The sequence below is a fragment of the Panthera leo genome, chromosome B4 (genome assembly GCF_018350215.1).
Source record: "Panthera leo isolate Ple1 chromosome B4, P.leo_Ple1_pat1.1, whole genome shotgun sequence".
NCBI lineage: Eukaryota > Metazoa > Chordata > Mammalia > Carnivora > Felidae > Panthera > Panthera leo.
Genome location: NC_056685.1, coordinates 130,769,431 through 130,791,471, shown reverse-complemented (window position 1 = coordinate 130,791,471; position 22,041 = coordinate 130,769,431). Strand labels below are relative to the sequence as shown.

The 22,041-nt window shown below is 59.8% G+C and overlaps 2 protein-coding genes across 5 annotated transcripts; one reads left to right on the top strand and one right to left on the bottom strand.

The window, feature by feature from the left end:
* The first annotated feature begins 2,022 nt into the window (after positions 1 to 2,022).
* Positions 2,023 to 3,975, top strand: LGALS2 (galectin 2). 3 transcript variants are annotated; one of them, XM_042947746.1, is made up of 3 exons: positions 2,023 to 2,144; positions 3,321 to 3,477; positions 3,651 to 3,975. In XM_042947746.1, the coding sequence occupies exons 1-3, from the start codon at positions 2,083 to 2,085 to the stop codon at positions 3,795 to 3,797; spliced, it is 366 nt and encodes a 121-aa protein (XP_042803680.1). In that variant the 5' UTR covers positions 2,023 to 2,082; the 3' UTR covers positions 3,798 to 3,975. The 3 variants fall into 3 exon arrangements, with proteins under 3 accessions (XP_042803680.1, XP_042803679.1, XP_042803681.1); XM_042947745.1 differs by lacking the exon at positions 2,023 to 2,144 and adding an exon at positions 2,662 to 3,172; XM_042947747.1 differs by lacking the exon at positions 2,023 to 2,144 and adding an exon at positions 2,664 to 3,071.
* Positions 3,971 to 12,356, bottom strand: CDC42EP1 (CDC42 effector protein 1). 2 transcript variants are annotated; one of them, XM_042947744.1, is made up of 3 exons: positions 12,302 to 12,356; positions 7,017 to 7,745; positions 3,971 to 5,706 (listed from the first exon to the last, which is right to left on the bottom strand). In XM_042947744.1, the coding sequence occupies exons 2-3, from the start codon at positions 7,477 to 7,479 to the stop codon at positions 5,066 to 5,068; spliced, it is 1,104 nt and encodes a 367-aa protein (XP_042803678.1). In that variant the 5' UTR covers positions 7,480 to 7,745; positions 12,302 to 12,356; the 3' UTR covers positions 3,971 to 5,065. The 2 variants fall into 2 exon arrangements, with proteins under 2 accessions (XP_042803678.1, XP_042803677.1); XM_042947743.1 differs by lacking the exon at positions 12,302 to 12,356 and adding an exon at positions 7,825 to 8,025.
* Positions 12,357 to 22,041: the final 9,685 nt, after the last annotated feature.

Here is a 22,041-nt window from a genome sequence, read left to right as displayed (position 1 = left end):
TAAGGGAATGGGGGTGCTCTTCCCTACACGGGCCCCAGCCTGACTGGTCCAGGGTCCGGGGGTGGGTGGGTGGGTGGGCAACTGGGGGGAGACGAGAAGACTCAGCCCGCTCACGATGTCTGCTTGTAGCCGTGTGTGCGTCTCAGAGCGCCCATCTGTGACAGCTTGCTTTGTGGCAGGACATCTATGTTTCTGGTAACGTCTGAACATCTTTGGGAGGGACCGGATAACCTTGTCTCTGAGCGGCAAACTTGTCTATCTGTGAGACGCTGGAGGAGAATTTTAACCCAGCCTGTCTGGTTCTCAAGATGGCAATCCAGCTGTCACACCAAGCGTCCCTCTGACGGGTGAGGCTCTCCTGCCTCTAACCCCCCCGTTTTCTCAACGGCGGGGAGATTTTTCCCACCAGGGGGCATTTGGCCACATCTGGGGACATTTGTGCTTGTCACAACTGGCGGGGAGGGTGCTTCTGGCATCTGGTGGATACAGACTGCCAGTTCCACACCCTCGGATGCACGGGCCATCCCCACGACAAAGAGTCATCCCACCTCACCGGCGTCGGGGCTGCTGGCTCCACTCTCCTGGGCTGCGCACAGCCTCTTTTCAGATCTGCCTTTTGAAATGTCCCGCCCCTGGGACAGCCGGGCAAGCCCGCCGTGTGTGTGCACACTGGATCGCCTTCCCCCTTGGTAAAAAGAAGGCAGCTGCCACTGGGGGAGCATTGACTATCCTCCCAAGGACGCTGCCCTTGGCTGTCAGCAAAGCGCCCCAGGCCTGTGAGTTTCAGGCGTGCGGGCTCCAGGAAAAAACCCAAAATCTGTGAACAGAAATCGCACAACGTAAACGTGTTCTCCCACGGGATGTTTGAGATCTTCGGTACCTGCTGCGTGTGTCCTCTCCCCCCCACCCCCAACCACACGCCTTCCGAGCATGGATGTGGAAAAAGGGACATTTTGTAAGTGTTGGGTAATGAGCTTTGAAAATAGCTTCAAGGGGCGCCTGGGTGGCTCCGTCGGTTGGGTGTCTGACGCCCGCTCAGGTCGAGATCTCACGGTCTGTGGGTCTGAGCAGACCCACCCCGCCCCCCCTCCCCGGGCTCTGCGCTGACAGCTCAGAGCCTGGAGCCTGCTTCGGATTCTGTGTCTCCCTCTCTGTCTCTGTCTCTCTGTCTCTCTCAAAAATAAATAAATAAGCATTTAAAAAAATAGCCATCCTCCCTCCCCATTAAAAAAAAAAAAGAGAGAGATAGCTTCAAGACCCTTCCTTTAACCACAGAGCAGCTGTGGGAAACTTGTGCTATATAGAAATCTAGGTGCTGTTAAGGTCCTATGGAAAAAGGAGTGAGTTGATCATAACAGCAAGTAATCATAATGGTATCCGTCCCTCGATTTGCCTGTAGTTCATGCCAGCCTCTATGTCTGGGGCTCTGCAAACGTGACCTTGCCCCTCCCAACGGCCTGAAGGTGGGTGCTACTAACCTCAGGGCCCCCGGCAGTGTCTGTCACAGAGGGGGCGGCTTAGCACTGGTTGTGAATGGATAAATCAAATGAGCCCATTTTATAGATGAGGAAAGTAAGGTCTGGAGAGGGACTTTGATAGGACATGTCAAGACATGTGACTTACAGAGCTTTATAGTTCCTGGTTTTGGATGGGCCAAGCCCTGCACGCCTCTGTTACAATCACTTTCTGTTAGTAAAATGGCTCCAAGGTTTTGCAGAAGCTGAACACATCCTCATTTGGGGGGTTCTGCTAAGGGTGCCTTCATCACCTGAACCTATTTGGGAACTGTAAGGTCAGCACAGACCACAGTACCCACTTCACAGATGGGCATACTGAGGATCCCCCAGCTGGGCCCCATGTGTCCACATTCAGCTGTTCTCATCAGGCTGGGTGGATGAGAGTGAAGCAAAGCAGGGAAGAGGGAGTTCTAGAAGGCTCTGACCAGCGCACTCTAGCTTTTTCCCTTCCCAGCTCAGTGCCCCGTGAGAAGGTGCCTGTGAATGGGGGCCGCCAGCAGAAGGGCTCTGGGCATGTGCGTGACGTGCTTCTCCGTTGGCACAGGGAAATTTTGAGATCGTGAACATGGACATGAAGTTGGGCTCAACCCTGAAGATCAAGGGCAAGATCGCCAGTGACGCCGTTGGGTGAGCAAGGGGAGAGGCCGGGTGGGCCCGACCCGGGGAGGGGGGCTGTCCACAGGCCTGGAAGGTGGGGGCAGGCAGGGCAGCCTTGTGAGATGGTCACAGGGGAGAGCGACCTCAGGGGCCTTTTTTTTTTTTAAATCCTTTGCTCGTGCTCACATCCCTGCCATGCCCCCGGCTGGCTCCCCTCCTGTTAGGGGCCTGCCTTCACCTCCGAGGCTAGGTTTGGGGACCCCCAGAATTTCACAACTCGTGCTATTTGCTCAAGTCCGTGGCCCCCAAAGACACTGAAGGGGGTAGGCAGAGAAGCCCCTAGAGATCTGCCCAGCCCCCTGTGGGTCAGGTGTCTCTAGGGAAAGCCAATTCCACCCCCCCCCCCCCCCCCCCCCCCCCGCCCTCCACCGCCCTCCTCACCCAGCTGAATGGGCAGAGGCCAGCCTTTCACACACGTTACACCAGAGAGAGCCACCAGGGGGCGCCAAGTGGTCTCTTTTGTATCCTCTCCCTTAGAACTAGCCGCACTTCTAATTCCGTTGTTAACAGCTCGGCACTCGGGCTCTCCCGTGGGCAGAACACGGTTACAGAATTTCTTGGGACTGATCCGCAACCGCTTTTGGTTGAGGAGAGGCGGGCAGAGGCGTAGGGTAGGAGCCAAGAGGAAAATCGCTCCTTTCTCCTACTTGGGTTCCCTAAGTATACGGTCATGGTCTGAGACCTCCCAGTGAAGGCACCCTATTCATGACTCAGAATGTTCTACTCTCAGGGACCTTGGCGGTCTGACCCAGGCTGTAGGGATCCTGTCAACAGGTCACACGGCCCCCTGATCGAATACCTGGAATGACAGGGAGCTCGCCACTTGAGGTTAGCCGTTCATGGCCACACTCAGCGGATCTTCAGATACCTAAGGACAATGCTCTCCCCCAAGGACAGGTACCCCGAACTCCTGAGATTGTCACTATCAGTCCCCCTCCTGTCGAGAGCCTTAGTCCCTGTGCCAAATGGAATGACGCTCCAGTGCTGAGTCCGAGCAGGTTGTCACCTCCTTTGTTTTAAGGCACAGGCCTCTGTTAACGCTTTTCTTTTGGGATTTCTTTCAGCTTGTGGTCAACCAAGACCCCACGACCCAAGCAGCTTTACCCAGGGCCGGCCCCTAATCCTTGTCACTCCCTTTCCCTGCAGATTTGCCCTTAATCTGGGCCAGGGGTCATCTAAAGTCGACCTGCATTTCAACCCACGCTTCAGTGAATCCGTCATTGTCTGCAACTCACTGGATGGCACCTGGGGGGAGGAGCAGAAGGATGGTCACATGTGCTTCAGCCCAGGGTCAGAGGTCAAGGTGAGGTCAGAGGGGAGAGGCGCCCGAGGAGGATGTCAAAGAGAGAGCCCAGGTGGGGGCGGGGGGCACCCTGGCCTAGACCTGGGTTTGGCACTGTTGAGGCCAACCCCGGGGCTGCCGTGGCCCATTTTCCAGGGCCTCCGGCCTCCCTGACACCCTCCCTCCTGCCGCAGTTCACCGTGACCTTTGACAATGACGGATTCAAAGTGAAGTTGTCAGACGGGCACCAGTTGACCTTCCCCAACAGAATGGGCCACAGCCACCTGAGCTACCTGAGCATACAGGGTGGGTTGAGCATCACCTCCTTCAAGATCGACTGAGCGGAGAGCACCTCACCGGAGTCAAAGACCCCACTGCGGATTCCCGATCCTGAGCTCCCGCTCCGTCACAGATCAGCGGCCGCTGAGTCCCGGCTGCTGGCCAGCAGTTCCTGCCCCTGGGACCCTACTTCCCTCCCCTGAGCCTGAGACCAGACAAAAGAAGCCGCCTTTACCTAGCCTTCCTGCGTCAGTGCTTGTGGTCATTCCCATAGCGCTCCCAGCAGCCTCGTGCGACAGGGAAGGAAACTGAGGCATAAGGTCGGAGCGCTGCGAGGTGGGGGTTGGGACATTCTCCCAAACACCTCTAAGCACCCGCTGCAGCCTCTCGGTCCGCAGTTATCACCGGGGCAAGTGATTAGTGATTACGGAGGGGGGGTTACGGAGCAGGCCCCGGTTCCAGGCACCTGGGCCAGGGGCTGTTCCAGGAACTGTAGATAAGGGCTCCCACCTGGGCCTCTTATCGCTGGAACATTCATTCCAGCCTGGTTACTCATTACCCCCTGCTTTGGCCCCTCCCCTCGCTGGGGGCCCTGGGGGTGTGGGTTTGGGGGGGGGGGGAGAGATTCTTTGGTTTTCCAAACCCGATACTGAAGGTATTTTAAGCAGGTGGAGCTGACTTTGTTCTCCCAAGTCCCCAAGCATCTTGCAGGACGCCTTTTATCAAAAAGCCTTTTTTAATCAGGACCCAGAAGCAGGTCTGGGGTGCACAGGAAGGTGGGATTCCTCCCCTGTGAGGTCGCACCTGACTTTTCTCTGGGGTTGGAATGTTGGGGAAGCAGCCTTAGCAAGGGCTGGGGCTCTGACGGGTGCAGGAGGGACCCTGCTGGGGGCAGCTCCAGGATGAGCTGGGGCAGGACGTCCCTTAGGGAGAGGAGACAAAGGCCCTGTGTGGTATGCTCCCCGTCCCCCCCCCCCCCCAAGCAAGGACAGCTTTTCCAGCACAAAGGCTATACTGTGAGGTTGGGCTCTCCAGCCAGTGGGGGTGGCAGAGGGTGGGGGGTGAGCCTAAGGAACGGCCCTGGGTCCAGAGTGGGAAGGGGCTAGGTAATGCAGCCCAGCAGGGCCCACGGGAACACCCAGGTCCCAGAACAAGCCTGGTCTCCTCCGGCCTCCCTCCCATGTCTGTCCTGCAGAGGCGTGGAGGGGCTTGGGGGCAACTGGGTTCTCCCATCTATCGTGGACAGGACGTAGCTATTCGGTGCTGGCTCTGCACTGTTCATGGGCAGTGCCCTGAGCCCTGGCAGGGTCCTGAGCCCACGGCCAGCTGGTCACACCTTGACTTCATCGTCCTCCTCAGCATCAGCAAACTCAAAGGTGTTTGCTTGCACCGTGCTGGGCACGGGGGCCCTGCTGCCCGCCTGGGGTGCCCCCCACTCTTCGTCCAGGCTCTCCCAAGAAGCCCGAGCCTGGGGCAGGACCCCCGCTAGCTCTCGCCGGGCATCGATCTCAGTATAGCGGTGGCTACCCTGGCTGCCCCCCCAGCCTGCTCCCCAGTGCCTGCTAGGGGCCGTGTCAGCAGGTATACGGGGACACTCTCCCACCACACTGGCCCTCACCTCAGCCAGAGGGCTCAACCCGGCAGTCACCCCATTGGGGCAGTGTCCACGTGGTTGGGGGTTTGAGGCAGGGGCTGGGGGTCTTGCGGCAGGGGCTGGGGAACTTGAAGCAGGGGCTGGGGAACTTGAAGCAGGGGCTGGGGTCGTCTCAGCTGCAGAGGCTTCTGAAAGGCTCATGACCCCCAGCAGCTCGCTGAGGAGAGATGGCCCCAGGTCGAGGTCCAGGCGGAAGGACAGGAGGGAGTCAGAGCGGCGAAGCTCGGGCTCGGAGGGGAAGGCACTATCACGTTCTCGGTCACGAGGCTTTTCCGGGCGAGGCAGGCGGGAGATAGTGCAGAACCCGGAGTCCGGGCCTAGAAGAATGGGGAGAAGGGTCATAGCTGGGGTCCCTAACCAGGAATCGGGGCGGGGAGGGCCAGGACCAACCCTAGCTTGCTGTGTGGCCTCTAACACGTCACTCTCTCATCCGGCCTCAGATTCTCCCATCTTTCCAATATAGCGAACCCTGAAGTTTCTCACGGGATCTTTCTATCAACCCAGAAGTTGAAAATGGACACAATTCTCATTCCCACTTTGCAGACGTAGAAAGGGAAGGCTCAGTCTGGGACAAGGGGAGAGGCTTGCCCAGGGTCATAGGGTCTGAAGGGGGCAGAGGCAAGCCTGGAGCTCAAAACGTCCTGACTCGCAGTCCCAACTGATGGCCATGGTCCTCTTGCATGACAGTGGCCGATGGCTGCCGGCGAACCCATAGCACGTGGACGGGTTTGTGGGCACGGGGACGGAACTAGCAAGCTGGGGTCTGACTGCACAGAAATCACAGACTCAAAGGACAGGCGGATGCCCTGCGAAGGACCTCTGGTCCAGCCTCTGGCTCCAAAACTACCATGCCCGAGGCACAGTGTGGTCACTGTGGACCAGCCCTCAGCGGAGTTTTGAGCTGCGTTGCTGGGGGCGGAGCACCCGAGGAAGCCCCTGGCAGTGGGGCAAAGCCACAGGGCAGAGAACGGCCACCAGGTGGCAGCAGGGGCCCTGCTTCCCAAGGCGAGCTGTCCAGCGGAGCTAAGGTTGCACCTGCCAGTCCCCCACCACGGCCGGGAGGGCCCCCTGGCTTCTGTCCGCGTGAGTGGTTTTTCCAAATTTGTCAGGTTCTGTGCAAATAACAAAAACACAGCAACAGCCCCGATGTCCTGTCGCTGAGTCTTAGCAATGACCCTAATGGACCCATTACACATACAGGCCAGGATTGAGCCTGCAGAGGTCAGCCGGCGTGCTGGACACCGGGTAGAACCAGGATTCTAATCCAGAGCCCAGACTCTCAGTCTCGCCACTGTGTCATTCTGACACGAGGGGGCTGCTTCCGTGGAAGGGGACGGGCTGGTTCAGCCATGGGCCCGGACACAGGGAGGCGAGTTAGAGTCGGGGAGAGCTGGACCGCCCTCCCCTCCCCTCTCAACCTCAGCACGCTTTGCGGAGTGAGCTGTTTGCGACCCTTGTCCCCGCCCCACCCCCCCACCAACCCCTTCCATGGTCTGGGGTTCGGGCCTGACCTCCACGGTGGGACCAAACTAACGCGGGGCAAAGAGCTCACTTGGTGGCTCGGCCGTCCCACCGAACACCCTGGGCCTCGGCACCTGACGAACGAGTGGCCAGCCCAGGCCCTCACCGTAACCGGAGTGGCCGTCTGTGGAGCTGGCAGGGTTGCGGTCGAAGGTGAGTTTGCCGACCACGAGGCTGTCGTAGGCGGCCTGGTTGAGCTGGGGCAGGGAGATGGCGTTCTTGATGATGGGGGACACGGCGGGCGGAGCAGGCGAGGGTGCGGGCGGGGAAGCCATCCGCCGGGGCGGTGCCCCTACCCTCCGCACCTGCTGTAGCTTCTTGGCCAGGAAGCTGCGGGGTGAGCGGTGAGTGCTCCCCGAGCTGCCACCGTGGTTGCTGAGGAAGGACGTGTCGCCGAAGACGTCCCCGCCGCGGCCCACGTGCATGGTGTGGCGGAAGTCGCCGAGTGGGGGGCTGATCATGTCTGCCGTCAGCCGCCTCTTCCCCTGTGAGCCGGACACCCAGCCAACCGGCGAGAGCTTGCCCAGGCTCATGGCAGGGGCTCCTCCGGCCCCCTGGGGGCCTGGCATCAGCTCCCGCTCTTCACGGTGGATGGTCCGGGCCCCCCCCTCCCCGGGGCCGGGGCTCAGGATCCACTTCTCAGCTCCTTCCTTCCCAGAGGAAGGGGGGTGGACGGAGGCTGCTCCTGTGCGCTCCTGAGGTGCTGCCCCCTCGCGTGTCCCTGAGGCCTGGCTCTCGGCCCCGTGGAAACCGCTACGGATGCCTGTCCCGACACGGAGAAGGTACCAGATGCGCCTCAAGCGCCAGCTGCCCCTCTCTGCCCGGCGGTGGAGACCTGAAAGAAAGACAACGATGGTAGGCCCCGTTGGGGATCCTGGGTCACACAGCGAAAGGGAACAAGTGATTATACCCACCAACCCCGATGGGGGATACCGCCCACGTGCTGAGCGGGCGCGCAGATGACAGGCCGGACAATTCCGGGAGGAGGACGACGCTTAGGACCAGGCAAAGCAAACAATAGTGACCCAGTAGGAATTGTGGTTGTTGCCTGTGAACAGGTATGGACCGGAGGGGGCACGAAACAATTCATCGGGCTGCACGCTTGAGACGTCTCTCTGTAAAAAGCATGAATGGTCCTTGTACGGAGGCCGTTTATGAAGCACCTACTAAGTGCCAAGAAATGACCTGTTACTCGTGTCATTCACACGACACCCCGGAGGGAGGCGCTATTTTATTTTGTATTCTTTCATTTTTTAAAGTTAACTTATTTTGAGAGCGAGCGAGCAGCGAGGAACAGAGAGAGAGAGAGAGAGAGAGAGAGAGAGAGAGAGAGAGAGAATCCCAAGCAGGCTCCACGCCATCAGTGCAGAGCCCGATGCGGGGCTCAAACTCACAAACCGCAAGATCGTGACCAGAGCCGGCGTCGGGCGCTTAACCGACTGAGCTACCCAGCCGCCCCGGGAGGCACTATTTTAGGGAGGAGAAACTGAGGCACAGAGAAGTGAAGTGACTTGCTTGAGGCTACATAGTAAAAATGGTGAGGCAGAGCCCTCCCGACCCCGAGTCCTCGAGCCCCAAGCTACATTCTCTTCTGCGGGCGCGTTGAGCAAATCACCTCCCTTCTCTGTGGGTGAAATTGTCTTTCACTCGGAGAGGCCAGGAGGGAGGAGGTGCCTTGCCACAGGCTTTGTGCACTGCTGTGTAAACAGCCTGCGCAGAGGTTCCTTAGAACCCTCCGCCTTCAAGGTGCTTCCTGGAAAAAGGATCCTGTGGTCAAAAGTGGCTTTTTCCAGCTGCCTACTGCATGCCTGAGCATATTCAAGGCTCTGAGAAGGCCCGCAGGAAAGACCTTTACCATTAATTTTTCAAATTGACGTAGGAGCCTTGTTGTCAGGGAACAAGTTTTGGAAAGAGCTCAGCAGGTGCCAAAAGCGATTCCTTCCCCACTCCGTCCCCTCCTGATCTCCCCCACCTCCTCCCCAGCCCCAACCTTCTCTAAGCTTCTTCTGGTCTGATCCCATCCCTTCTAGCATCATAGAAAGTGCAGTCTGGAAAGTGCAGACACCTATGAGCCTACGGTCTGACCTCTGGTTTTCCTGTGGCCCACAAAGGGTCCAAGTTTGCTCCAGGTCCTATCAAGAGAGCTAGTTGAGACTTGAACTCAGAGCCTCTGACTCATGGCCCTCTGATCGGCTCCTGGAGCCCCGTCTTGTCTCCCTAGATTGGCAACACACTCTGAAGGTGGGGCGGCTGCCTGGATTTTCCTGCCTTCCTCCCTCCCAGCACCCAGCCTGGGCTCCGCACCAGCCAGGTGCCAAATCAACAGGGGTTCAATCACAAGAGATCTTAGTGATGACCTTCACACCAAAGGATCACCCTTTGCCACCTTCCAAGTGAGGGTAGGTGGGGGATTCAAAGGCCTCGCAGGGTGACCTTGAGCAAGTCACTTACCTCCACAGGTGTGGGGCCTCAGCTGATAAAAGTTGATAAGACCTAGATGTGTGCCTCAACTTTTTTTTTTTCCGCTTGTTTTTAAATACCGCTGCCACCTCCAACATACAAAATCTCAATACTGCCCTTTGAATGTTATTTGAAATTCAAAATCGGTTAAATAACAAGATAAAAAACAAAGAAAGCAATAAAACAAAGCTAGCTTTGTTCTCGGACTGCATTCTGGTCCCTTCCCACCATCTGATCCACCCCCCAGCCCTAACTCCTCCCCCTTGGAGGGGGGGTGTCTGAATCATCCCTTTCCCTGGCACCCCCAGCACCAAGAAGTCCTCGTGGAATGTTTGCTGAAGTTAGGAAGCACTCTGCAGCTGGCCACCCATTACATGATGTCATCTGACTCCAAAGGCCCCGCTGTTGAGGTCATGAGGGTAAGCCCATTTTTACAAGCAGAGCCGAGGTTCCGAGGGAAGGGACTTGGCCAAGGTCACCTGGCAGGTGCATGGCACGGGCCAGGTTTCCTAGCTCTGCAGAGACGACAAATGAATCTCTGGGCGGGAAAGGAACGGGCCGGGGGCGGGGGCGTCACTCTGAATGCCACGTGAGGGGCCACTGTGTCCGCCGTGTGGCTCCACCCACCTCTCTCCCAGCGTCCACCTTGAAGGAGCCACTCTTCCCTCCACCGAGAGGACTCTGGCCCCCACCTAATCCCCATGGCCGCCTTAACTCTCGAGACCAGCTTCTGCTCCAGTCTTGCGACGCTCCCACCTCCCCAGTGCCCCTGGGCACCTCTGAAAGGTCTCTCCTTACCTCTCCACCTTGCCCGCTGCGACAGAGAGACACTGCCGGGTGGTGGGGCCAAGGACAGGGCAGTGCTACTGGGGACCCGTTTTCCCACGTGGGAAACAATAACAGCATCGAAATCTGGTTTTTTTTCCCAAAGGAGCGGGAAGAGCGGAAGGTGCTGTAATTAAACCCCCAGGTCCCGGAGTCAGGCGGCCCCGGTTCAAATCCAACATATGAACACGAACATCTCTGACTCTGGGCGTCCTTGGTGGGAGCTATTTGGCACCTGACACTGACTTCAGGGTATCGCTGGCAATCAGGTGTGTCCCATCTGGCCCTGGAGGAAGAAGGGCTCCAGGCGTCCTGGTGCAAAGCCTACCTCCCTGTTGATGCGCATGACACCCATTTTACAGGTGAAAACAATGAGGCGTAGAAAAGGGGACCGACTTGCCCCGAGTTACAGAGCAAGAAAAAAAAAAAAGTGGTGTGGCTGGCAGCCTCCCCAGGATTCTGTCACCATCACTAGTAAATGCCAGGGGAGGGATAGGACCACAGCGGCGGGGCGAGGGGCGGGGGAACAGCTGTGGCAGGAGGCAATGCCCAGCTGCCGAGCTCCAGAAGGGCCAGAAGGGCAGGCCTGGGAAGCAGGAGGCTGAGCTGTGCGGCTTCGGTGCCGGTGACCAGGCAAGAGTGGTCACCAAGCGGCCTGGGAGTCCTAGCAGTCCTCATATTTACCCTACAGAAGACAGTCAGGCGGGGGCACTTGGTAAGAGGTTACTCAATGGTGGTAATGACGCAAGGACAGGGTTTGAGGCCGAGGGCAGGGACCGCGCGTTAGGAGAGGCCGACAGGGGCCGCTGTGGAGGCACCTGTGGTTCAGAGGAGGCTGGGGGCTGTCTGACATTGGGGGAGGGGGCAGAGGCTGGGGCGGCTGCACCCCTGCGCTCACCTGGGGGTCACCCCAGGTACTGGTGCCTGCCAGCTCACCACCTGTCATCCAGGAGGCCACTCACACGCACACAGCCCCTTCCCCACCAGTGTCCAGCTGGTTAACATCCCAGACCGCTGGACAGCATGACGGTGCCTGGATGAGGGCTGCTATGGCCCTGGAATAAAACGTCAAGTCCCTGGGGCCTCTCATACCCCTGGAAGGCACACCCCATCCCCCAACCCGGTCAAGGTGGAGACAGGAGCAAAGTGAGGCCAGAAAGGGGCAGCAAGCTGTTTGCAGGGGCAGTGCGGACCCTGGGACAGGACTCTGAGGGGTTAGATGGGAGCACCAGGGGCCATGGGGGAGTAAGAGGAAAGCAGGTTAGAGCCCAAGCCCTCCACTCGGTGAGGCGGGAGGGCCACGGCCCAAGTGTCGCACAGTCCTGGGTTCCAGCCCCCCCCCCCCCCCAACGCGTTTGCTGCGGCCTCGGGGGGTAGTCCCACCGCCTCTCTAGGCCTCAGTTTCCCGGGCTAGCAAATGGGCTTCAAGCTGGGCGGACCTTGCGTGGTCGAGGCAAGAACAGAACAATGTCGAGGCCGGTCGAGATTGGAAGTCCGGGAAAGACTTTGGCCAGAAAACGTTCCCTCTGGGAGGCAAGGAGTTCGGATGGGGAGGGTCGCTCCACGGGGGAGGGGAGAAGGGACAGCCGGCTGTCGTGGCCCGAGGGGAACCGGACGGGATGACCTCATCCCTGCTCGGCCTGGAATGCGGCGGTTGGGGAGGGGGCAGGGTGCCTGGTCCATCTCCCCTGCGGTCCCTCCCGCCCCCCACTTCCCGCTCTCCGCGCCGGCCTCGCCAAGGGGCCCGACATTCCGGCACTTTCGCCCCCTCCCCGTTCCTTCCCTTCCTTTCCCAGGGCAGGAAGGAGCGTAGACGGCCCTCCGCGCGCCCCCTCCTCCCGCAGCCGGCTTTACCGCTCGCCCGCTCCAGTGCTCTGCGCCCCTCCGCTCGCTCGGGACCTTGCAAAACCACCCCCAAACTCGGAGGGTCCCCGCGCCCTGCGCGACGGGCCTTCCTGTTGGCACCCGGGGCGCCTTGGGCAGGCTGGCCTCCTCCCTCCCCCCCCCCCTCCCCGGTCCGGTCCCCGGGAGCCTAAGAGGGTGCCGGGTCCCCCCCCACCGTCCCGCCGGCGTCCACGCCCACCCGGGGGAGGGGGGCGCTGTTACCTTCGCTCCGCGAGCCCCGGGGGCCCGGGGCCGGGGGCCGAGGGGCGGGCGCGTCGGCCCGGGCGGCGGCGGCGCGTCCCGGCGCGCAGCCCGGGCGAGTGGCTGGGCCGGTCTGCGCCGCCCTGGCCGCGGGCTCCGCGGGCTGGCTCCGGGGGCGGGGGCGGGGTGTGGGCGCGCTCCCTCCCCGCGCCTCGCCCCTCCCGCCTGCGGGCGGGGCCGGGCCCCCTCCGGGGCACCGATCCGGCCGCCCCGAGTGGCGGCGGGAGCTGGAGGGGGGCGGCGGGGGCGCCGGGCTGGCGGGGCGGGGAGCCGCCGAACGTGCGGGGAAGCCCCGGCGAGGCGACTCGGGTCGTGTGCGGCCACCCCTCCCCCTACCGGCGCCCCGCGTGGCCTTGGGGCTCCGTGACCTGACAACTCCGGCTCCTGCGCTCTCCAGCCGCTCCCTGTGGGAGTTTGGGAGAACCCAGAAGCCCGCCCGGGGCCTTGAATGCCGGAAAGACTCGCCTGGACCCTGAGCTCTCCACGCTGGGATGCCCGCTGTCTTTCTCCCGGTCCACCTGGCTCTCAATCTTCTACAGGCCGCAGGGGCGTCGGGGGCGCAGACCACAGCAGGCTACTTGCGGGGTGGTGGGTGGTGTGGTGGTCAAGGACGGGGGGGCCCTAGAACCCCACAGCCTGGTTTCCCAGCCTGCCCTAGCCCCTGCTTAGCCTTGCTGTGCCTCGGTTTCCCATCTGTAAAATAAGATAATAACAGTAGGCATCGGAGGTCACGTTCTTAAGTGCTCTCTGCTCTGTCAGCACCTAGGAGGCTTGCGGAACAGGTAGATGAGATCACACCTCAGATGGATGGGTTTAGAAAGCATTATTGCGCACCCCCCTCCCCGAAACCCTACCCAGGAGGGGCAGGGGACAGCTATGCACGGGCACCTGTGTCACCCTCAAGGAGGGGAGACAGGGCTCTGATCCCTGCCTCATGTTTTTTTTTTTTTTGCCCTCCTCGGATACTCCCCTCAGACTGTGAGCTCCCTGGGGACAGGCAGAAAATCCTGGGGGCTGTCCTTGCCCAGAGACACCCCTAACAGCCTGCAGGGGAGTGGAGGGGCCCGACAAGTTTTCCCAGAGAAGGTGATACCTGACTTAAGTTGTAAAGGACACATAGGCAGGGGGAGGGCCGTAGGAGTGCACACGCCTGTGTCGTATGGGGAGCCAACCCAAGCAAAGATTCAGAGCTAAGGATCCACATGGAGGAGGCAGGCGCGGCTGGCGGAAAGCCTCTGAATGCTGTCCTGGCTGGAGACGAGGGCCATATTGACACATAGGGGGAGGAGACAAGGTTTGGCTGCTCACGGAGCGCTGGGCCTCTTTCAGCGGTTCCCTGAATGCTCCTGCCACCCAGGGACGGGGTTATTTCCCCAGCTGGAGAGATGGACGGGTGGGGAAACTGAGGCACAAAGAATTCCGGCACTTGTTCAAGTGGCACAGCTGTGGGACTGAGACGCCCGTCGGTCAGAGCTCAGGCTTGGAGGGGCTTTGTCCTGGAGAGAATTGGGGATGGTCTCAGGGGTGCTGCAGAGCATGGGTGAGGAAGAAGGGCAGGGATGGTGGGGAGCACAGTCAAGGGCTAGGAGAGAACTGGGCCAGGTGTTGGGGGCTTAACCTTGGGCTAGGTGTTCAGCCTCGCCCCAGCCGGGATGGGGAAGCCAGCAGGCGGCATGAGTCAGATGTGTATTTTTGTTTTTTGTTTTTTAACATTTATTTTTGAGAGAGCGAGACAGAGCGCGAGTGGGGGAGCGGCAGAGAGAGGTGGGGGGAGACACAGAATCCGAAGCAGGCTCCGGGCTCCGAGCTGTCAGCACAGCGCCCGACACGGGGCTCGAACTCACAGACCGCCAGATCGTGACCCGAGCCGAAGTCGGTCGCTTAACCGACTGAGCCACCCAGGCGCCCCTCAGATGTGTACTTGGACGGTCTTACTCTTAGCCAAGAATGGACTGGAAGGGCAGTGATGGAGCCAGAGACCAGTGGCCACTGTCACTAACAGCGTTAGTAATAACCTGCCTTTATTGAACATCGAATGAACCCCGGGCCTTCCAGTCTCTTACCGGCACTGTGACATTTAGTCGTCGTGAGAGCCCCATAGCAACAATCCCGCCCTCGTGTCCGCTTTGCAGAGAAGTGTAATGACTTGCCCAAAGCCTCCCGCTGTGGCAGGATGGCCATACTTCCCTGTTTGCCCAGGTCGGTCCCAGCATAGTTATTAACAAGTCTTTCACTCTCGAAGGTGACCTGGTTAGACGATACATTACTTGGTGGTTCTAGTCAGAGGGTCCCCAGAACGGCTGGCCTTCGAGGAAGCAGTTTAGTGCCGTGGCAAAGGCCCTGACCTCAGATCTTGGCCCGGCGGCTTCCCAGGCATCGTGTGACTGTGGGCGAGTCACTTGGCTTCTCTGAGCCTCAAGTTTCTTCTGTCTGTAGAATGGGTATAATGCCAGCGCGGGCATCTGCTAGTTGCTGCCAGCCCGGAGATGGCTGAGAAAGCAGTCTGAGCGGAAACGGTTACCACCCACCGCACGCTGGCTCCGTCCTCTCCAACTCCCAGCCGGGGGCGGGGGACCAGTGCCTGAGAACCTTCCCACGAGGTGCCAGGCACTCTGTCTCCACTAACTCACGGTGGAGCAATCCATGAGTCAGGACTTCTTTGCCCCATTTACAGACGGGTAAATTGACGCTATGAGCAGCTCTCCCTTCGTTCAAAGCCTCTCTCCAGACTGAAATACCCTCTCCACGGAGACTGATCCAGCTCAGTGTGCCCCTCTGGAGAATGGGAGGAGTGGAGGGGTCTTGGCACCCTTGTGAAGGCTGCAGGGATGGGCAGTCCCCCATTTCCCGTGCTTTGGTCCTCCACTGATTTCTCGTGGTCCCTTTCCCTTCCCTGTGGAGGGGCGGTGGCCAGGAGCGCAGGGGTTAACCCTGGGGAGCCATAATAACCGTGTAAAATGCAGAACAAATGTCTCCCAGCGAGTTACTGGGAGCCCCTAGCTCCTCCTCTGTCCTAGAGGAACCGGGCCCCTTCCTTCGGCCTAATCACAGAGCTCAGCTGCCCCCTCCACTCACCCCTGCAGACCGGGTGGGCTGAGGCTTAGGGCTTATGGGAAGGAGGCAGTTTCTGGGCAGGGAGACCTCTGTGGAGCTAGAGCAGGACACAGCTAGAGCGGGGCACTTCCCCCTTGGGGACTCAAGTAATGCTACCGGCTGTCCACCCGGCTCCAGGGAGGTCTGGAGTGGGATCCTGGAGCTGAGTGAGTTGGCTTGGCCGTACCCGTCAGCCCTCATCCCGGCCTCTCCCTGGGGAGCGGAGCGGGTACCCTTTCCCTCCCGACGTCTGGGTGGGGGTCTGGGCAGTTTGAGCCGATGCTCACTGGCCCATTGATTGGTCTTCCCCGTCTTCTCTCTCCTGAGTGTTCAGGGGTCCGTCCGCCCATGGATGCAATTACCAACCCGTCTTTCCACACACTGCCCACACTCCTACTTCTGCGTCTAACTCCCCCTCTACCCATCTATTTACCTACCCATTCGTTGACCTCCTACCCACGCCCATCCAATCACCTAACTACTTCTTACTTCCGTTGACCCACTGCCTACACCCCCGTCCGTTCATTCATCCACCCCTCCACCCGTCTGTCCTCACCCATGCATCCTTCCACCCCCGTCCATTTATACGCCTATGTGTCTACCCACCCATTCTTTCCATCCAGCATCCTTTGACCCACACCCATTGGCTCACCCACCTGTCCCTTCATGCATTCACCCGTTCTTTTCCCCGTCCTTCCGATGAAGCGCCGGCCTTGACTCCCACCTGGCCTCTGTTGACCTTCACGGGTCTCTGGGCACGTCTTCCTTTCTCTTGCACTTACAGACCTCACTCACCTGCTTCAGCGGGTCACCCTTGGGCAAAACGTCCTTAAAGGCTCCTTTGAAATGTCCCCTCCTCCTGGAGATCCTCCTTCAGAGGAGATCCTCTCCTCTACACCTGCTCCATCCTCCATATTGGTATCTGTGAATCTTCCCACGAGATGGTGATGTCCGTACTCCTGGCGCGTTTGGGGAACGAATGGTCACGGCGTAGGAGAGGAGTCCTTGTCTAGGATTGCCGCCACCATCAGGGCAGGTGCCCTCCTCCTGGGACCACTCTAGGGAGAGTCCCTGTGGGCTAGACCCCTGGCAGGGGCTCGGACACACACAGGCATTGCAGGGGGAGGCGACAGCATTGGGTTCTCGAGGGAGTTTGTATGGCAGACCGGCAATGGGGCCAAGGAGACTGTCGCCCACGCGATACCTGTAAGTCACACAAACTGAGTCCAAATCCCGGCTTTGCCTCTCCCCAGCAGAGTGACCTTGGACAGGCCACTTTGCCCGGGCCTCATCTGTGTCGTCTCTGATGAGCCGTAAGTCTCACTGCCTGACCTGTAACTAATGGTCAAGAAAGGGTAGCGAGATCACTATTGTTAACCATCCTCCTTTCCCCTGGAGGTGATTTCATTGAACACGTATGAAGTAAATTCCCTCTGTGGGTCAGGCCCTAGGTTGAGGTACCTTGTGAGGAGGCAGCAGTGAGTAAGGAGTGTAGTTCCTACTCTCCAGAGTCTTCTGGTCTGGGAGGGAAGATATAGGCCAGGATCCTGGTGGGGATGAAGGGCCAAAACAGTGGTAGAAGGGGCCAGGGAGCCAGAGGACTAATGGAGGAGGTCTAGGGAGGCTTCCTGGAGGAGGTGCTATTTGAGCTGGGCTTTGTATCTTGGGGTAAGATTGCCCGCAGGTAAGCTGGGGAGAGGACAGGGCTCAGGAGGGTAGGGGATGAGCTGGGAAGGGTCTACTATGGAGGATGGGAGAGAGGCCTTGAACGCCGGGCCCTCTGTAGTGTGGCCTGGGCTAGCCCGGGCCACTGCTCTGCCCCCCCGTGATGGCTGCCCTCAGGAGTGGGGTGCCTTGGGATCCCTGTTGGGGTTTCCTCATTAACAGACTAGATTGCAACCTAGCCCCACGTTTTTCTCCCCTGGTTGACCTTGAGGACAGGAATGTGGTCTGAGGGAGCCAGGGGATGGAGACCCTTCTGGAAGGAAACTGCAGCCCTCCCATTCCTTCCTCTTTACAGCAGAGCCCCAAGAGTCAACACTGGTTGTGGAGTGTCAGGGCCTCAGAGGGCTGTGGAGACACTGAGGCCCAGAGAGGGCAGGCCTTGTCACAGGGCTGCACAGCCGGTCCGCCGGAGAGCTGGCAGTCCCCGCAGCCACACACCCCGTGGCCGCCTTCAGTGTGGGTGAGCATCTGTGGAGTGCCTACTGTGTGCCAGCTCCCAGCCCGATATGATGAAACAGACAGGCTCACAGACAGACAAGGCTCAGACCGAGCACGGACCTGGCAGGGCTTCCAGGAAGGCTCCCTGGAAGAGGCGGACGGACGCGTGGAGCTGTGCGAAGCCGAAGGCAGGAGAACCAGGCTGGGTGCGCCGAGTGTGTGTGCCCCACGGGGAGTCAGCTGGAGTGACAGCTGAGTAATGAGGGGAATCGGGGCCCGGCCCGCGGCTGGCGTGGGGCCGGAGGACAAGGTGATGGCAGATGAGTCCCTGGCCGCCCGGCCCCGGCTGTTTTCTGGAGGTGATGCCTGGGCGTGAGTGGGTTGTTGGGAGCAGTGGGGTCAGGATGGCAGTTAATCCCAAGGGTATTTTGGAGGGCGTGGCCGTGAGGCCCAGAGGGAGAGCGTGGCTCCCGGAGGCAGGCAGCTGTCAGGGCCTCTGGGGACGGGGCTGGCCGTATGGAACAGTTTTCTCAGCTGGACCCTTCCAGGCCAACTCAGCTCTGATTCCTTGTTCACTGCTCTACAGGGAAATGGGGGCGGGGAAGGGCCTCCCCGCCCCCCCGGCCCCCCCCAGCCCCCCGCCCCCAGGCACGAGGCTCCCTTTCTCTAGGAGAACAGGACAAGAAGTTGCTTCGGGGACTAGGAAGGATGTAGGGTCAGTTCCTCCAGCCCCACCCCTGAGGAGGACAGTCAGGTGGATGGATGGAGGCGAGGGTGGGGGGGTCTGAGGCGTCTGTCGTTGCAGGAGGCGGGGAGGGACAGGGTCAGGGCCAGGTGACCCTGTCGTCCCAGGGGTGATGGAGCCAGGTTCTCCAGAGCTGGGCCAGGCGTCCAGGAGCCTGGATGGAAAGGCAGTGAGGAGGGGTCCTCCCGGAGACCTTTGTTCTCGATGTTGGGGGCTGGGTGTGGAGAGAGGAGGGGCCAGGGGGACAGGAAAAGTATTTGAGGAGCAGAGACAATAGCCCATTCTCTGCCGTCCAGCCTGGCCCGAGAGATAGGCCCGTGGGCTGGAGGCCAGTGCTGCCTTGGCCTGACCATCTCCAGCATCCCCCCCCACCACCCCCGGCCTAGCCCGGCCCTTGGGGCTTCGTGTGGCCCTGTCTGGATGGGGCTGGGGGCTCCTTCCTCACCCTAGAGGCTCATTCCTGGGTGCGTGGGTCCATCTATTTTCTTCTAGCAAAAGCTGGCCGCCTTTGGTTGATGAAGGGCATTCACATCCGCGGTCTACAGAGGAGAGACAGGCAACTCGTTCGTGGTACCTGCCTGTTACCACGGAGCTGGGAATCGAACCCGGCGGTCCTGGCTCTGAGTCTTGGGTTCACCCAATGATTCTCCTCCCTGCCGCTGCTTCTTAGCTCCTGGTTTCTTCCTGCCTCTCCTGGATGGATGGCCAGAGGGCGATCATCAGAAGCCAGGGGAATATTAATTAAGCACCTCCTAAACGTCAGACTCGAGTTGGAGCTCCGGGCTTGGTGCTTGTGTTTGCTGTGGTCCGCGCAGCACCATTCCGCAGGCGAGGGAACAGGCCGAGGAGGTAAAGTTACTTCCTCAACCTCTCACAGCTTGGAAGTGTTCCCACTGGATTCGAGCCCATGCCTGCAGTGTCCCCAGTGCCCTGCTGCCTCGAGGGCAAAGGCTCTGAGCCCCCCAGGAGACCCTGTTCCGTCAGTCTCAGTATGTGGGAAGGAACCTCACGTGCCACACACGCACCCTCGTGGGGCTGGACATGCTCAGAAGCATCCCTGACTGATGGGTCGTACCCACTACTTTTCTGGTCCCTGGGAGCTCACCCCAAGAGGACAGCTCTGCCGGTCAAGAACTTCTCTCTGAAACGGAACAGAAATCAACTCTCTGTAACCCCTGCTCACCGTTCCTCCTTCCACCTCCTGGTGCTATACCCAGATGCCCCCAGAGGTTCCCCCTTCCCAAATGTCTGCCTGGGAGTCAGAAGGCCTGGTTCCAATTAGTCCCAAGCTGCGGATCTTGGGCCAGTTCCTTGGCTTCCCCAGGCCTCAGTTTTCTCCTCTGTGAAATGGGAATAATAATGCCCGTGATCAAAGAAGATGCCTAGGGAAGGAGCTTTGCAAACACAGGCCGGGGGAGGGGGGGTGTCATGACGATCACAGATGTTTAGGCTTCTCGTACTTTCCTGAGTCATTCCACGGACTCAGTGGTCACATCACAGCAAGTACTCATTAAGCACCTGCTTGTTGGCCCTGGCAATGGGGCGCCACTCTCGCCTTTGAACCCAGGAATCCCTCCTCCAGCTCGCAGAGGAGAGACACAGTGGCTGGTACACTTTTATGTGCAGAATGACCTTTATTCATTCATAAAGATTCCAACAACATCCTCAGGGGTAAGCAGAGGATCTCACGGGTGAGGCCACTGGCCCAGAGAGGTGGAGTGACCTACCTGAGGTCCCACAGCACCTCCCTGCAGGGTGACCGATCAATTGATTCTTTTTAAGCTTTTTTTTTTTTTAATGTTTATTTATTTTTGAGCCAGAGGGAGACAGAGCACGAGTGGGGGAGGGGCAGGGAGAGAGGGAGACGCAGAATCCGAAGCAGGCTCCAGGCTCCGAGCGGTCAGCACAGAGCCCGATGCGGGGCTCGAACCCGCACACCGTGAGATCATGACCTGAGCCGAAGTCGGACGCTTCGCCGACTGAGCCACCCAGGCGCCCCGATGGATTCTTACCACCAGGCCGTTCCTCTGTCAGGCCTGCAGGGGTTAACTGGGCTGGCTGGTGCCCAGACCAGGAGCAGGGCGGGTGGCATGGAGAGCGAGGGATGGGGTATGGGGTATGGGTATGTAGGTCTCTGACTCCACCTCGGTGGGCAGCTTGAGCCCCTGCCAACCTCTTGTTGACTCAGCCCGCCTCTCCTCTGCCAAGGCCTCTGGCCAGAGCTCCCACGGGGAGGGTCAGGCTGCATTCTTCTCTGGCTAGAGCCTGGGGGTGGGGGGGGGGGGGGAGGCTGGTACCTCCTGGTGGAGTCTGTGTGCTGCTCTGTGGGTGCCGGAATAGATGCTGGGGGGGGGGGGAGGTAAGGAGATGGGGGAGGTGGTCAAGGTGGGGGACCCCAGGAGCCACTGCGGGGTGAATGGACTAGCCCGGGGACCAGGCTACTTGGGCGCATGGCTCAGTTTTGCCATTAATGAGCTAGGTGATCTCAGCAAGCCACCACCACCGTCCTGGGCCCACCCCCTGTCTCAATTTCCCCATCCATCAAATGGATACAGGGATAATAAACCCTGCCTGCCCTACCTCATAGCTGTTGGGAGGCTCAAAGGGGAAAACGAGTTGGGCCAGAGTGAACGCCCTTTGTAGTCCAAGGGCCCACGCACATGGCCAGCCTGCCATTCTCTAGGTGGAGGAAGCCAAGGGGAAGGGATTCAGGGACAGCTATCAGCCTTGGCCTGAGTCTGCCTGACATTCCTGTCTCCTCCCCGTACTTGACATAATGACAATAACAATACCACTCGGAAGGCCAAGTGCACAGCCCTGGAGAGTCTGCAAAGTCCTTCCCTACCCATTATCTCAGGTCATTCCCGCCCCAGGGCCTTTGCACCGCTATTCCTTCGGCCCAGAACCCTCTTCCCCAAGATGAGTGAAAATTTGCCTCCTTCTCAGCCCCCAGTCACCTCTTCCAAAGCCTACAAGACCGCTCCTCTAAATTCACTTCTGCCCCCGCCCCTGATCCCACCAGCACCCTCCTTTCTGTGCCTCTGCGTCATGTCTTGAGTGACTGCCGTGACCTTGTTCATACAGGGGCCCCCCTCTGCCTCCTTCCCCTCCCCCCCCCCCCCCCCCCGCCCCAGGACATTAAGCTCCATGAGGACAGGTCCCATGACTGTCTTGGTGCGTGTGAGATGGCCCACAGCCTTTTGTGGTATCTATCATTGTCCCATCTTACGGGGGAGGAGCCTGATCTCAGAGAGGCTGAATAACTTGCCCAAGGCCACACAGCCTGGAGGGAGCTGGGGACTTCTTCCACAACTGCTTCACAACTGGCCCACCTGTCACCCCCCACAAGGTCGAGCCTGTGCCTCCTTCCTGACGCACAGTAGGTGCGGCACACACACACGTTCTTGGTGGAATTTGGGGAGACAAGATACGCTGTCTAGAAGAACATGCCCCTGGGCTTAACACACAAATCTGGTGGCTGCCCTAGGGGGCCTCTGGGCTGACACCTTGGGCCCAGGGTGGGGGCATCCCAGGGGCCTCCTTACTCTGCCCGGCAGGCTGGCTGGCCTAGAAGTCCTCCCGGAATTGCCTCGGCAGCTGCGGGGTGGCCGGATGCCCCACCCCCAGCGCCTCTGGGCCCTGAGCCCAGGCCGCAGGCGGATCTGTGGCTGGCACGGCTCCTTCGGTTTGGGGTGGGAAC

Coding starts and splice junctions, on each gene's coding strand:
- LGALS2 (XM_042947745.1), top strand. CDS start 2,979: ATGACAGGGAGCTCGCCACTTGAGGTTAGCCGTTCATGGCCACACTCA. Junction 3,173..3,320: donor CCAGTGCTGAGTCCGAGCAG/GTTGTCACCTCC, acceptor CTTTCCCTGCAG/ATTTGCCCTTAATCTGGGCC. Junction 3,478..3,650: donor GCCCAGGGTCAGAGGTCAAG/GTGAGGTCAGAG, acceptor CTCCTGCCGCAG/TTCACCGTGACCTTTGACAA.
- CDC42EP1 (XM_042947744.1), bottom strand. CDS start 7,479: ATGCCAGGCCCCCAGGGGGCCGGAGGAGCCCCTGCCATGAGCCTGGGC. Junction 5,707..7,016: donor AGACGGCCACTCCGGTTACG/GTGAGGGCCTGG, acceptor CCATTCTTCTAG/GCCCGGACTCCGGGTTCTGC.